Here is a 12,420-nt window from a genome sequence, read left to right as displayed (position 1 = left end):
ACTGTATATCCACATGCACAAGAATGAAGCTGAATCCCTACCTACTAACACCACACAAAAATTAACTCAAAATTGATCAAACACCTGAATGTAGGAACTAAAGTTATAAAACGCCTAAAAAAAAACAGAGATAAATCTCTGTGCACTGCTTTCTGATCACAGATGTGCTCAATAATACTCCTCACTCCAAAAGTACTGTCTGTTTTCACCTGCCCCTCCGGATTCTCTGGTTTCTGGAGCCAAAAATTGTCCATGCCATAACAAATAGACAAGACAAGCCTTAGATCAAGTCCAAAGAGAGACCACAGGGATTAAGCTTCCCTAGAATACAAGATGGAAACCCATTAATAAAAGTAATGGCCAGTACTTAAGTGGTTCTGCATGCATACCTGAAACCCTGAAATATCATGGGTGACTCAAAGAAATTCAGAGGATACCTTCAAAGGAAAGAAGCAAAGCAGGAACAATCATGATTTTAAGTTGACCCAAAGGTTACAGAAGTAATCTACTTAAAGATTAACAATGATCAAAAAAATCAATAGCCTTCCATATGATTTTAAGGTTGAAATAGTCATTTAAAAACATTTAAACAAGCAAAATTTTCCCATCTCTACATTTTAAGCAGTCCTGTAAGAACTCTACCTGATTTTATGAAGTTGTTTTGAAGTGAAGCATCTCCAGAAGAAACATATTGAGGACTTGTCAAATTTGCATTCCCAGACATGGTCGGTTGGGATGACGCACGAGGACAATGGTTTGTCTGTGACGAATAGTTATATTGCCAATTCAAGGGTGGTGGTATGTTGGCTCCAGGAAGAAAGCTACCAGAAGGCATTGGTGTAGCAGCTGGGTTCTGAGAAGTAGGTAGTGGCATTTGGGGAACAGGACCACTACGGAGTGAAGGTGTCACTGGATTAGAAGCCACAGATGGTCTATAAACAGTCTGTCCAGGTCCCTGATAATTACTTAGTGGAGAAACAGTCTGGGAACCACCAGAGTTAGACTGTCCAGAGACTGGATTCAAAGTCTTTGCTGGTATTAGATGAGGGTAGGATCCTGGAAGCTGAGAATTATATCCTTGGCTCACTGACACTTGTGAAGACATCAGTGCATTTTGGACAGGACCTTCCAATAAGAGGAGGAAAAATTAGTTTTACAAACAAATAAAGCAATACTTTAAAAAATACAGTAAAACATATGGTGCTCTTACAACCCAACAATGAAAAGACAAATAACCTAATTAAAAATGACCAAAGAACAGATGAATGGATACAGAAGATGTGGCACATATATACAATGGAATATTACTCAGCCATAAAAAGAAACGAAATTGAGTTATTTGTAGTGAGGTGGATGGACCTACAATCTGTCATACAGAGTGAAGTAAGCCAGAAAGAGAAAAACAAATACCGTATGCTAACACATATATATGGAATATAAAAGAAAAAAGAAAAAAATTGTTCTGATGAACCTAGGGGCAGGAGAGGAATAAAGACGCAGATGTAGAGAATGGACTTGAGGACAAGGGAAGGGGGAAGGGTAAGCTGGGACAAAGTGAGAGAGTGGCGTGGACATATATACACTACCAAATGTAAAATCAATAGCTAGTGGGAAGCAGCCACATAACACAGGGAGATCAGCTCGGTGCTTTGTGACCACCTAGAGGGGTGGGATAGGAAGGATGGGAGGGAGACGGAAGAGGGAGGAGATATGCGGATATATGTGTATGTATGGCTGATTCACTTTGTTATAAAGCAGAAACTAACACACCATTGCGTAGCAATTATACGCCAATAAAAATGTTTAAAAAAATGAGCAAAGGCTTTAAATAGCATTCAAATATATTTCCAAAGAGGTAAACAAATGGCCAGTAAGCACATGCAAAAATGTTCAACATTATTAGTCATTAGAGAACTGCAAATCAAAACCACAATGAGGGTGGCGCAGTGGTTAAGAATCCGCCTGCCAATGCAGGGGACATGGGTTCGATCCCTGGTCCAGGAAGATCCAACATGCCACAGAGCAACTAAGCCTGTGCACCACAACTACTGAGCCTGTGCTCTAGACCCCACGAGCCACAACTACTGAAGCCCACATGCTGCAACTACTGAAGCTGGCACACCTAGAGCCCGTGCTCCACAACAAGAGAAGCCATTGCAACGAGAAGCCTGCACACCACAACGAAGAGTAGCTCCCACTCACTACAACTAGAGAAAGCCCACGCGCAGCAACAAAGACCCAACGCAGCCAAGAAAAAAAAAAAAACAGTGAGATACCACTCACACCAACTCGGACGGTTATAAAGAAAAAGCTGGAAAGTGACAACTGTTGACAAGGATGTGGAGAAACTGGAAAGCTCATACATTGCTAGTGGAAATGTAAAACGGTACAACTACATTGGAAAATAGTTTGGCAGTTCTTCAAATGTTAAATATAGTTATGTAATCCAGCAATTCCACTCCTAGTCTGCATAAAACCTTGTACACAAATGTTCATAACATCATTATTTGTAATATCCAAAAAGGAGAAACAACCCAAATGTCCATCAACTAATGAACAGATAAACAAAAGAGGCATAACCATACAATGGTATATTATTTGGTCATAAAAAGGAACGAAGTACTGATGACATGCTATAATACAGATGAACCTTGAAAACTTTATTTTTTTAAAGACTATTGAGATTATTAGTGTTTTTTTAACATTTTATGTTTGTTTATTTATTTATTGCATCAGGTCTTAGTTGTGGCTCGTGGGATCCTTCATTGTGGCACATGGGCTCCTCATTGCAGTGCACGGGCTTCTCTCTAGTTGTGGCACACGGGCTCCAGAGCGTGTGGGCTCTGTAGTTGCAGCACACAGGCTCTCTAGCTGTGGGTGTGGGCTCAGTAGTTGTGGCTCGCAGGCTTAGCTGCCTCGCGGCACGTGGGATCTTAGTTTTCCAACCAGGGATCTAACCGGCGTCCCCTGCATTGCAAGACGGATTCTTAACCACTGGACCACCAGGGAAGTCCCAACTTTATACTAACTGAAAGGCATTAGTCACAAAAGATCATACACTGTATAAAACATTTATATAAAATGTTCAGAACAGGAAAACCCACAAACACAGAGGTAGATTTGTGGTTACAACAGCTGGAAGGAGGGAATGGGTAGTAACTGCTAATGGGTATGGGGTTTCTTTTTTGGGGGTGATAAAGATATTTTAAAACTGATTGTAGTGATGGTTGCAATTTTCAGTGAATACACTAAAAATCATTGACCTGTACATTTTAAAGCTGTTATTAAAAAATTAATCTCTAGGGCTTCCCTGGTGGCGCAGTGGTTAGGAATCTGCCTGCCAATGCAGGGGACACGGGTTCGAGCCTTCGTCTTGGAAGATCCCACATGCCGCGGAGCAACTAAGCCCGTGAGCCACAATTACTGAGCCTGCGCGTCTGGAGCCTGTGCTCCACAACGGGAGAGGCTGTGACAGTGAGAGGCCCGTGCACCGCGATGAAGAGTGGTCCCCGCTTGCCACAACTGGAGAAAGCCCTCACACAGAAATGAAGACCCAACACAGCCAAAAATTAATTAATTAATTAAAAAATATTAATCTCTAGAATCACCACTTCTAAGGAATATGCTGTCATTTTTGCCCATAAAACTAAACAATGAAAAGAAATAAGATGAATACTTTTCAAAAGATGGCACGCATACAAACCTAATTTCTTTGGACTTTTTACATTCAAAAGGTATAAAAAGAAAATACGTATCTTCCAATCATACCCCCTCAATCCATGCAAGCAATGTACAAATATCATCAGCCTAATTTGAATCGTTTCATAAATTACACAATACTTATACAAACATACATAAGCATATGCACATATAGAGAGAGGTAGGATTAGGAGGCCTACAAAAGCATACACACATAAGTAATATGTAGCTGGGGAGAGAGAGTCTATACGCATTGCTCTGCAAAAAAAAAAACAAAACAGGTATCCTTCCAGGACAAAAGAAATAGATCCATATGTGTTAGTTGCAGCAATGTTTATAATAATGGAAAATTGGAAACAAATTAAATATCCATCAGCAGGAGACTGAATATATAAATTGTAGATTAGTCACACAATGGGCTAATTATCAATAAAATGAATAAACCAGATGTACATCTACCAACTGAAATAAATTACAAAAAGAATACTAAGAGAGGGCTTCCCTGGTGGCGCAGTTGTTGAGAGTCCACCTGCTGATGCAGGGGACACGGGTTCGTGCCCCGGTCCAGGAAGATCCCACATGCCGCAGAGCGGCTAGGCCCGTGAGCCATGGCCGCTGAGCCTGTGCGTCCGGAGCCTGTGCTCCGCAATGGAAGAGGCCGCAACAGTGAGAGGCCTGCGTATGGCAAAAAAAAAAAAAAAAAGAATACTAAGAGAAAAAAGGGAAGTTATAGAGAGGTAAGTATGATATCTTTCTTATAAACCTTTTTATTATGAAAATTTTCAGACATACACAAAAATATAAGACTAGTTTATGCAGTCTCCCACACAAAAAAAGTAAAATGTCAATAGGAATTACATTTGATTTATATATTCATTTTGGATTGTTTGACATTTTATGATAGAAAATCTTTCAGGAATTCCCTGGCGGTCCAGTGGTTAGGACTCTGCACTTTCACTGCCGAGGGCCAGGGTTCAATCCCTGGTCAGGGAACTAAGATCCCACAAGCCATGCAGCACAGCTGGAAAGAAACAAAAACAAAAACAACTTCCTTTCTACCATAAACATGGTATATATCTCTCCATTTATTCAAAACTTGTTTTATATCTTCCAATTATATTTCATGCTTTTTTCGTAAAGATGTCTTATACCTTATTTAAATTAAATTTAGGGGCTTCCCTGGTGGCGCAGTGGTTAAGAATCCGCCTGCCAATGCAGGAGACACGGGTTCCCTGGTGTCCCTGGTCCAGGAAGATCCCACATGCCACAGAGCAACTAAACCCATGTGCCACAACTACTGAGCCTGCGCTCTAGAGCCCGCGAGCCCGTGTGCCTAGAGCCCGTGCTCTGCAACAAGAGAAACCACCACAATGAGAAGCCAGCGCACTGCAACAAAGAGTAGCCCCCACTTGCCACAACTAGAGAAAGCCTGTGCACAGCAACGAAGACCCAGCACAGCCAAAAATAAATAAAGTAAAATAATTTTTTTAAACTTAAAAATTAATTAATTAAATTTGGTTAACTTGTTGTTAGGGATTTTGTAGTTTGTAAATACTATGAATAGAACATTTATTTTCACTTCTAAGTAGTTAAAAGGGTATCTATTATTCAAAGCACCATAAATGTCCAATTATAAGGTGACATTTTCCTCAAAAATTATTTCTCAAAAAAGAAGTCACCTTACATATGAGTCTCTACAAATGTTCTCATTGTACAAGGATGCTTTGTCATAGTACATTAACACTGTTTCAAACAGTGGATACAATTAATTAATGAGTTATGAAATCAATGAGTTACAAACTATCTTTTTAGTAATGCCATCTGTGGGACCATCATTCTGGCCAAGCTCTCCATCGTTCCCGTGCAGTGAGGCTACTGGGGGAACAAGATTGGCAAGCCCCATACTAGCCCTTGCAAGGTGACTGGCCGCTGTGGCTCTGCGCTGGTGCACTTCATCCCTGCCCCCAGGTGCAATGGCATCCTCTCAGTCCTGTGCCCAAGAAGCTACTGATGATGGCTGGAACTGATGACTGCTACACCTCTGCCAGGGGCTGCACCGCCACCCTGGGCAACTTCACCAAAGCCACTTCTTTTTTTTTTTTTTCTTTTTGCGGTACGTGGGCCTCTCACTGTTGTGGCCTCTCCCGTTGCGGAGCACAGGCTCCGGACGCGCAGGCTCAGCGGCCATGGCTCACGGGCCCAGCCGCTCCGCAGCATGTGGGATCTTCCCAGACCGGGGCACGTACCCGTGTCCCCTGCATCGGCAGGCGGACTCTCAACCACTGCGCCACCAGGGAAGCCGACCAAGGCCACTTTTGATGGCATTTCCAAGACCTACAGTTATCTCACTTCTGATCTCTGGAAAGAGACGGTGTTCACCAAGTCTCCGTATCAGGAATTCACTGACCATCTTGTAAAGACCCACACCAGAGTTTCCATGCAGAGGACACAGGCTCAAGCTGTAGCCACCACATAGTTTTCTATGAGAAAAATAAAGTGAATGAAGCTAGTTAAAAAAAAAAAAAAAGATAGTTAAGAATGGAAAATATCGGACTTCCCCGGTGGTGCAGTGGTTAAGAATCCACCTGCCAATGCAGGGGACACGGGTTTGAGCCCTGGTCCAGGAAGATCCCACATGCCACAAAGCAACTAAGCCCATGCACCACAACTACTGAACCTGTGCTCTAGAGCCCATGAGCCACAAATACTGAGCCCACAGGCCACAACTACTGAAGCCCAAGCGCCTAGAGCCCGTGCTCCGTAACAAGAGAAGCCACTGCATTGAGAAGCAGGCACACCGCAATGAAAAGTAGCCCCTGCTAACCGCAACTAGAGAAACCCTGCACGCAGCAATGAAGACCCAATGCAGCCAAAAAATAAAATTAATTAATTTTAAAAGAAGAATGGAAAATATCAATGGGTTACAAACTATCTTTTTAGTAATGAAAAAGAACATAGTTAAGAATGAAAAATATCGCAGGACATTATATGTAATAAGGCAAGTACTGTGAGGTTTCATTACAAATACATACATATATGAATATATATACTGGGTCACTAAAATATTTCTTATTGTAGATTATAGTCAAAGTCTGAAAGCCCGTGACCAACTGATACGTTTGCATCCTCCTTTATCCCTCTATGATTTATTTCCTACACATCCTATTACCTTTTAAAACATGGATCATATCAACTTCCTACTCAAAACTTTCAAAGTCTTTATCTTAGCTTATAACATCCTCTATGTCCCTGGCCTCCTTTCTGGTCTCATTTCCGACTTTCTTTTTTTTAAATATTGAACATTCATTTTATTTTAATGAAACAGTGCCAGGATAATACATATGTTCTTTCTGATCTGGAAGTAAGTAGCCTGTAGTTTTCTGATTCTATTTGTTTTTCACTTGTTCTTTAAGCAAATTTTAATATAAAGTTCAATTTTTCTTTAAGATTAGGTTTAACATAGACTATGTCAACTCAGACAGTAAGCCAATGTCTTGAACCACAGATTCATTAGTTCTATCTTTGTTGTATTAATTATGCATGGTTCTTCTCTTATTAGGCTGTTTCCATCCTAATTTGACTTTGCTATTAGTGAATAATATCTGTTCATCTGTATAGGCCAAGGGGTCTTTTTATCTGATATCTCTAACTTTGGAAAGATGTCTATGCAGGCTGTATTTAAGCCGACTTGGAGCAGATTTGCAGTTCCAAATAAACACATACCTTTACAATTCTACCTTATAACAGTTTATCATATAATCCAAAATGGCTTAATGAATAATTTCCACTAGAGACTGAAAGCCCTGTCTGTATAATGGAACACCAATTCTTTGAGTTTAGTAACTGATTATGGTAAGGTCACTATGTGAACAGAGTAATCAATTACTCTGTTTTAATGGCCAAAGGCCATTACTAGCAAGCTATTCAAAGAACTTCCTACTCTTCCTCTCTGCTCAGCTCCAGCCACATCCACCTTCTTAACGTTCCTTCAACAAGCTTAAAAATGCTTCTACTGTAGGGTTCTTCACTTTTTACTCTGCCAAGAACACTCTACTACTAGCTTTGTACATCCAGATCTGGATTATGTAAACTGTACGTGATTTGATGTATACTCCTTTGTCGCAAAAAGGTATATAACTGTACTTTGACCTCTAACAGGTGGAATATTCCTCAGAGCTCTCTAAACGACTGTCTTCCAGGTTATAATCCTCAGGTTAGGTGGAATAAAATTTTCATTTCTTTCTTAGATCTTAGACTATTAATTAATTTTATTGTCAACACTATATTTAGGCTAATCATTCATTTTATTACAAATGGTTAGGAACACTCCATTCATTGACTAATTGAAAAGACAGATTTTACTAAATATCTACTGAGGACACAAGGTGAGTAAGGTCCACTCCATCCCTGCCCTCAAGTAGCTATAGTCCAAACAGGAAGACATATAACCAGGCAGGGACAAAACAGAGTGAAATCTTAAGAGATAACAGGAGTTAGCCCCAGGAAAAGGACTGTCAAGGGTGTTCCCAGAAAAAGGAACAACATGTGCAATCACCTGTGGCCATGAAAGGGCAGTCTGAAAAATCAGTATGGCACCGCAGAGTCAAGTGACTGAAGTGAGACAGGAGGTTAGGACATAAAAGAACCTCTTGGGGATTGGAGGAGAGATCAGAGATTGGAAGAGACTGGAGTCTATAGCAGTAATCCAGGTAAGAAATAATTGACTAAACAGCAGCAGTGGGAATACAGAGGTGTTTGAATCAATGAAAACATTTGTAAAAAGTTAACTTATAAGCATATTTTGGGTCATCTGGATAAAAACCAACATCTCACACCTTGTATTGCCACAAGATTTCATGGCCCACTCTCGTATTTTTATTTATTGTTTTATCACAGGCCAATATGCCAGAGGCCTTCAAGCCAAGTGCAGCCAAGTGAAAGCCAAGTATCAACAAAATGCACAAAATAAGCAAAAGTCTTACAGTATATCAACGAAGAAAATGAAAAGAATATGCAAATAGTAGAAAGACAAATACAAAAGAAACTGCTTTGTAGTAGTCATTATCATAGATCCATTTTGAGTGACTTATAATGTGAAATTTTTATTTTTATATGTATCAACTTGCAATAGTTCATTAGAAATGTAGTAGTAAATACGTAATGAAGTTTTCACTAAATGGATTTTAATTATATTATTTTGAAGTCATTAATAAATTATGTAGCCCATCAAAATAATAGATCAGAGACATTAAAGGGGTCCAGAATATACCACCATGGCATAAAAATTATTTTGAGTACAGGGCATGAGTTTTGGGAATCATTTACCTGCCCAAAAGCAGAGCTTCCCAAAAGAACTCAAAAGGATTAAGTTGTCATATATCTCCTCCCAAGGAGCAACCAAAGAAGACTGCCTCATTACCTGAGATGATAATTCTCCACACCACACCTAAACATACCCTGTCACAAAATGATCAAGTCTCCCATCTATGCTACTAAGCACCAATTTATCTTTCCTAAAAATTGTTTTCCCATAAGTACCCTTCTCTCTCTCCCCTTCCCCTATTAAGATGGTATATAGTATATATAACTAAGATTCCAAAAGCCACGCAGTGTGGCCAAAAAAAAAAAAAAACTGATAGAGGAAGTTGAACCAATGAAATTTGATGTGGAATTGAATATGGAGACTGAATATACGAATTGATGTGGAATTGAAGTGGGGAAGGAACCAAGGATGATTCCCAGGATTCTGACCTGTGCAAGTCAGTAGATGGCAGTGCCATTCACTGGGACAGAAGGAGGAGAAAAGAACTGGGGAAGGCAGGGAATAGCAAAGGGAAGAGGGAATGTAGAATTATTTTCAACATACTTTAGGTGTCACCAAGAGATTCAAGTGGAAATGTCCAATAGAAAGACACCTATCTATATGGGTTTCAGCTTATTATATAACTTTGGAACTCACTGGCATATGTACAATATTTGCTATCATGAGAATTAATAATATCATGCAGGGAGTATGTGCAGAGTAAGAAAAGAGCCAGCCACAGAAACTATGTTTACTGTGTTTATTGTTTTTTGTTTTTTTTAAGAAAAAAAGAAGAAGAAGGGAACCAGGTCAGAAAGCTCTGAGGAACACCAACATTTTAGGAAAAAGAGAGCAATTAAAAGATAGCAATTAAAAGAAAAATATTTTACATACTTAATAACCAAGAAGTCATTTGTGGCCTTATTAAGGGCAGTTTTGGTGGATGTATAGAAGTAGAAGCCAAATTAGAAACAGTAGAAAAGAAACAAATGAGAGATTAAAATAGATGCAGGTGGGGCTTCCCTGGTGGCGCAGTGATTGAGAGTCCGCCTGCCGATGCAGGGGACACGGGTTCATGCCCCGGTCCGGGAAGATCCCACATGCCGCGGAGCGGCTGGGCCCGTGAGCCATGGCCGCTGAGCCTGCGCGTCCGGAGCCTGTGCTCCGCAACGGGAGAGGCCACAACAGTGAGAGGCCCGCGTACCGCAAAAAAAAGAAAAGAAAAAAAAAAAAATAGATGCAGGTGATTGCTTCTCAATCACCCAAACAGCAGCTTCAAAAACAAAGAGATACTAGGTTCTACCTTTGTAAATTCCTATTCTATAGGACTCAATGGAATCCCAGAATTTACACTAGTAAAATTTTCATGTACTGGTGATCCTCACATACTTCAAAATGAACTTTGTGAACTTTAGAAACCAGTGACATATAAAAATGATTGACATATTATTATTCATGAAATCTAGAATGTAAAACTTAAAAGATACTTCTGATACACTATCTCAATGAATACAAAATAAAGGTTAACTTTACAAGTTTCTTCAAGGAAGCCTACTGAACAGTCACAAGAACACAATGAATGAACTACCTTTTCACATAAATTTAATAGTAAGGTAAGGGGGGAAAGATCTCACACATCAAAATACATTCTGATCACTTAAAAAGTTACCAATTGAAACTGTAAGTGCAACAAATGGATGCTACTGCATGAAAACAGCTTGTGAGTCAGTCACTAGACATACGGGTTTTAAGAAAGGGATCAAAGAGGAAGAGCAAATATTAAGAATCAAAGTGGGGGTATGGGCAATTTCAGGGTCTACAAGACGTTTATGAAATGTGATACTGAAACAGCAAAGAAATGGACTCAATACTAACAAAAGTGAAGGTCAGGTCATATATTAATTACAATCCAAAGGAAACTAAGCTAGGTGGCAATTTCAAAAAATATCAGCAAATGTTTACTCTAATTATATGTATCCACCTACATAAAGAAACCAAAGAGAAGGTTCTGATCCTTGATTCAGGCATAACTACCAGGTAAGCTGAATAACAGTGGTTAAATAAGACTGCCTAGTTTAAAATCTAGGTTCCACAACGTATTAGCTGTGTGACCTTGAACCAGTTGCTTGACCACTCATCTCAGTTTCCTGGTCAGTAAACCTAACAGTTCTCTTATCATAGAGCTGTTGTGAGGATTAAATGAAATGATGCATATAATGCAACCTAGCACAGTGACTGGGCATACAGTAAGTAAACAGTAAATGTTAGTGCTTACTATTACTATTTTATGTCTTTCAGGAGTTCCCAGTCTAACAGCAGAGACTAACCAGAAGCCCAATGCAGTAAGTTCTATTAGAGGTATGCAAAGAGTCTTATGAGAGTCCAAAGTTACTGTGCCCACAGAAAACATTAAAGGGAACTCAGCCACAACAATCAGTATTATAGACCACATGCCAATCTTATTCTCAACATGCTTTGATCACGACTAAAGACTTCCTATATTAAAAATACAACATCATAAATACGGTTTTCCTCATAGTGAAACTAAAAGAGATTTACATTTCTGTCATGCCTAAAATAGAGAGATGAGCACAAGTCTAGCATTTAAACTGATGACCAACCCCCCCCCATATTCTACTGTGTTTTAGCAGATACTACTGTACAAAAATCCACAGAAAATTTCACCAGAAAAAAAAAGAAGTTGAAAATGAGCTCAAATCTCATCATGAACAAGTTGACACGTGTTTAGTGAACTAAACTGCAAAATACCCAATTCTAAGATATTCATTCGATAAAACTGGTAATTCCTTAAATGTGCTAGAAACCGTGTGAGTCTGCTGGAGAGAGGATGATGTGCAAAAACAGATATTCTTGTCCTCATAGGACTTACAGTCTAGAGGGAAAGCTAATATTATTTTATAACAGGGTAATCTGGGTGGGAGAGAGGGTGTAGAATATCCTTCTCACTCTTAATCTATAAGGGAAAAAGTTGAATATTACATAATATTACAAAAAAATACTATTAATAAAACTATAGTTTCTAACTGCCTTGGCAAATTGACTCAAATAGTCAATAAGGAAGCTAATTAGAAGTGGGAGGCATGGGACTTCCCTGGTGGCGCCATGGTTAAGACTCTGTGCTCCCAATGCAGGGGGCCCGGGTTCGATCCCTGGCCAGGGAACTAGACCCCAAGTGCATGCCACAACTAGGAGTTTGCATGTCACAACTAAGGAGCCCTCGAGCTGCAACTAAGGAGCTAGCCTGCCACAACTAAGACCCTGTGCAAACAAATAAATAAATTAAACAATTGTTTTAAAAAGTGGGAGTAATGATTTGCCTTTAGCCCTTATTACATGGTAATCAGATGAAGATCTGCCAGTTTAAGTAGTCTTGCAATTTCACCATCAATTTCTACAAA

The 12,420-nt window shown here is 39.6% G+C and overlaps 1 protein-coding gene across 5 annotated transcripts in view; it reads right to left on the bottom strand.

Moving 5' to 3' along the window:
• Positions 1–12,420, bottom strand: part of SEC24A (SEC24 homolog A, COPII coat complex component) — a 63,170-nt gene that overhangs the window by 46,974 nt on the left and 3,776 nt on the right. For all 5 annotated transcript variants that reach the window (XM_004316901.4, XM_019924438.3, XM_019924437.3 and 2 more), the window contains exon 2: positions 643–1,125. In XM_004316901.4, the coding sequence (XP_004316949.1) occupies positions 643–1,125 (483 nt within the window). The remainder of the gene's footprint in view (positions 1–642; positions 1,126–12,420) is intronic.

This window comes from Tursiops truncatus, chromosome 3 (assembly GCF_011762595.2).
Source record: "Tursiops truncatus isolate mTurTru1 chromosome 3, mTurTru1.mat.Y, whole genome shotgun sequence".
Taxonomy (NCBI): domain Eukaryota; kingdom Metazoa; phylum Chordata; class Mammalia; order Artiodactyla; family Delphinidae; genus Tursiops; species Tursiops truncatus.
The sequence above is the reverse complement of the archived record's forward strand: the minus strand, read 5'-3'. Positions and strand labels throughout refer to the sequence as shown.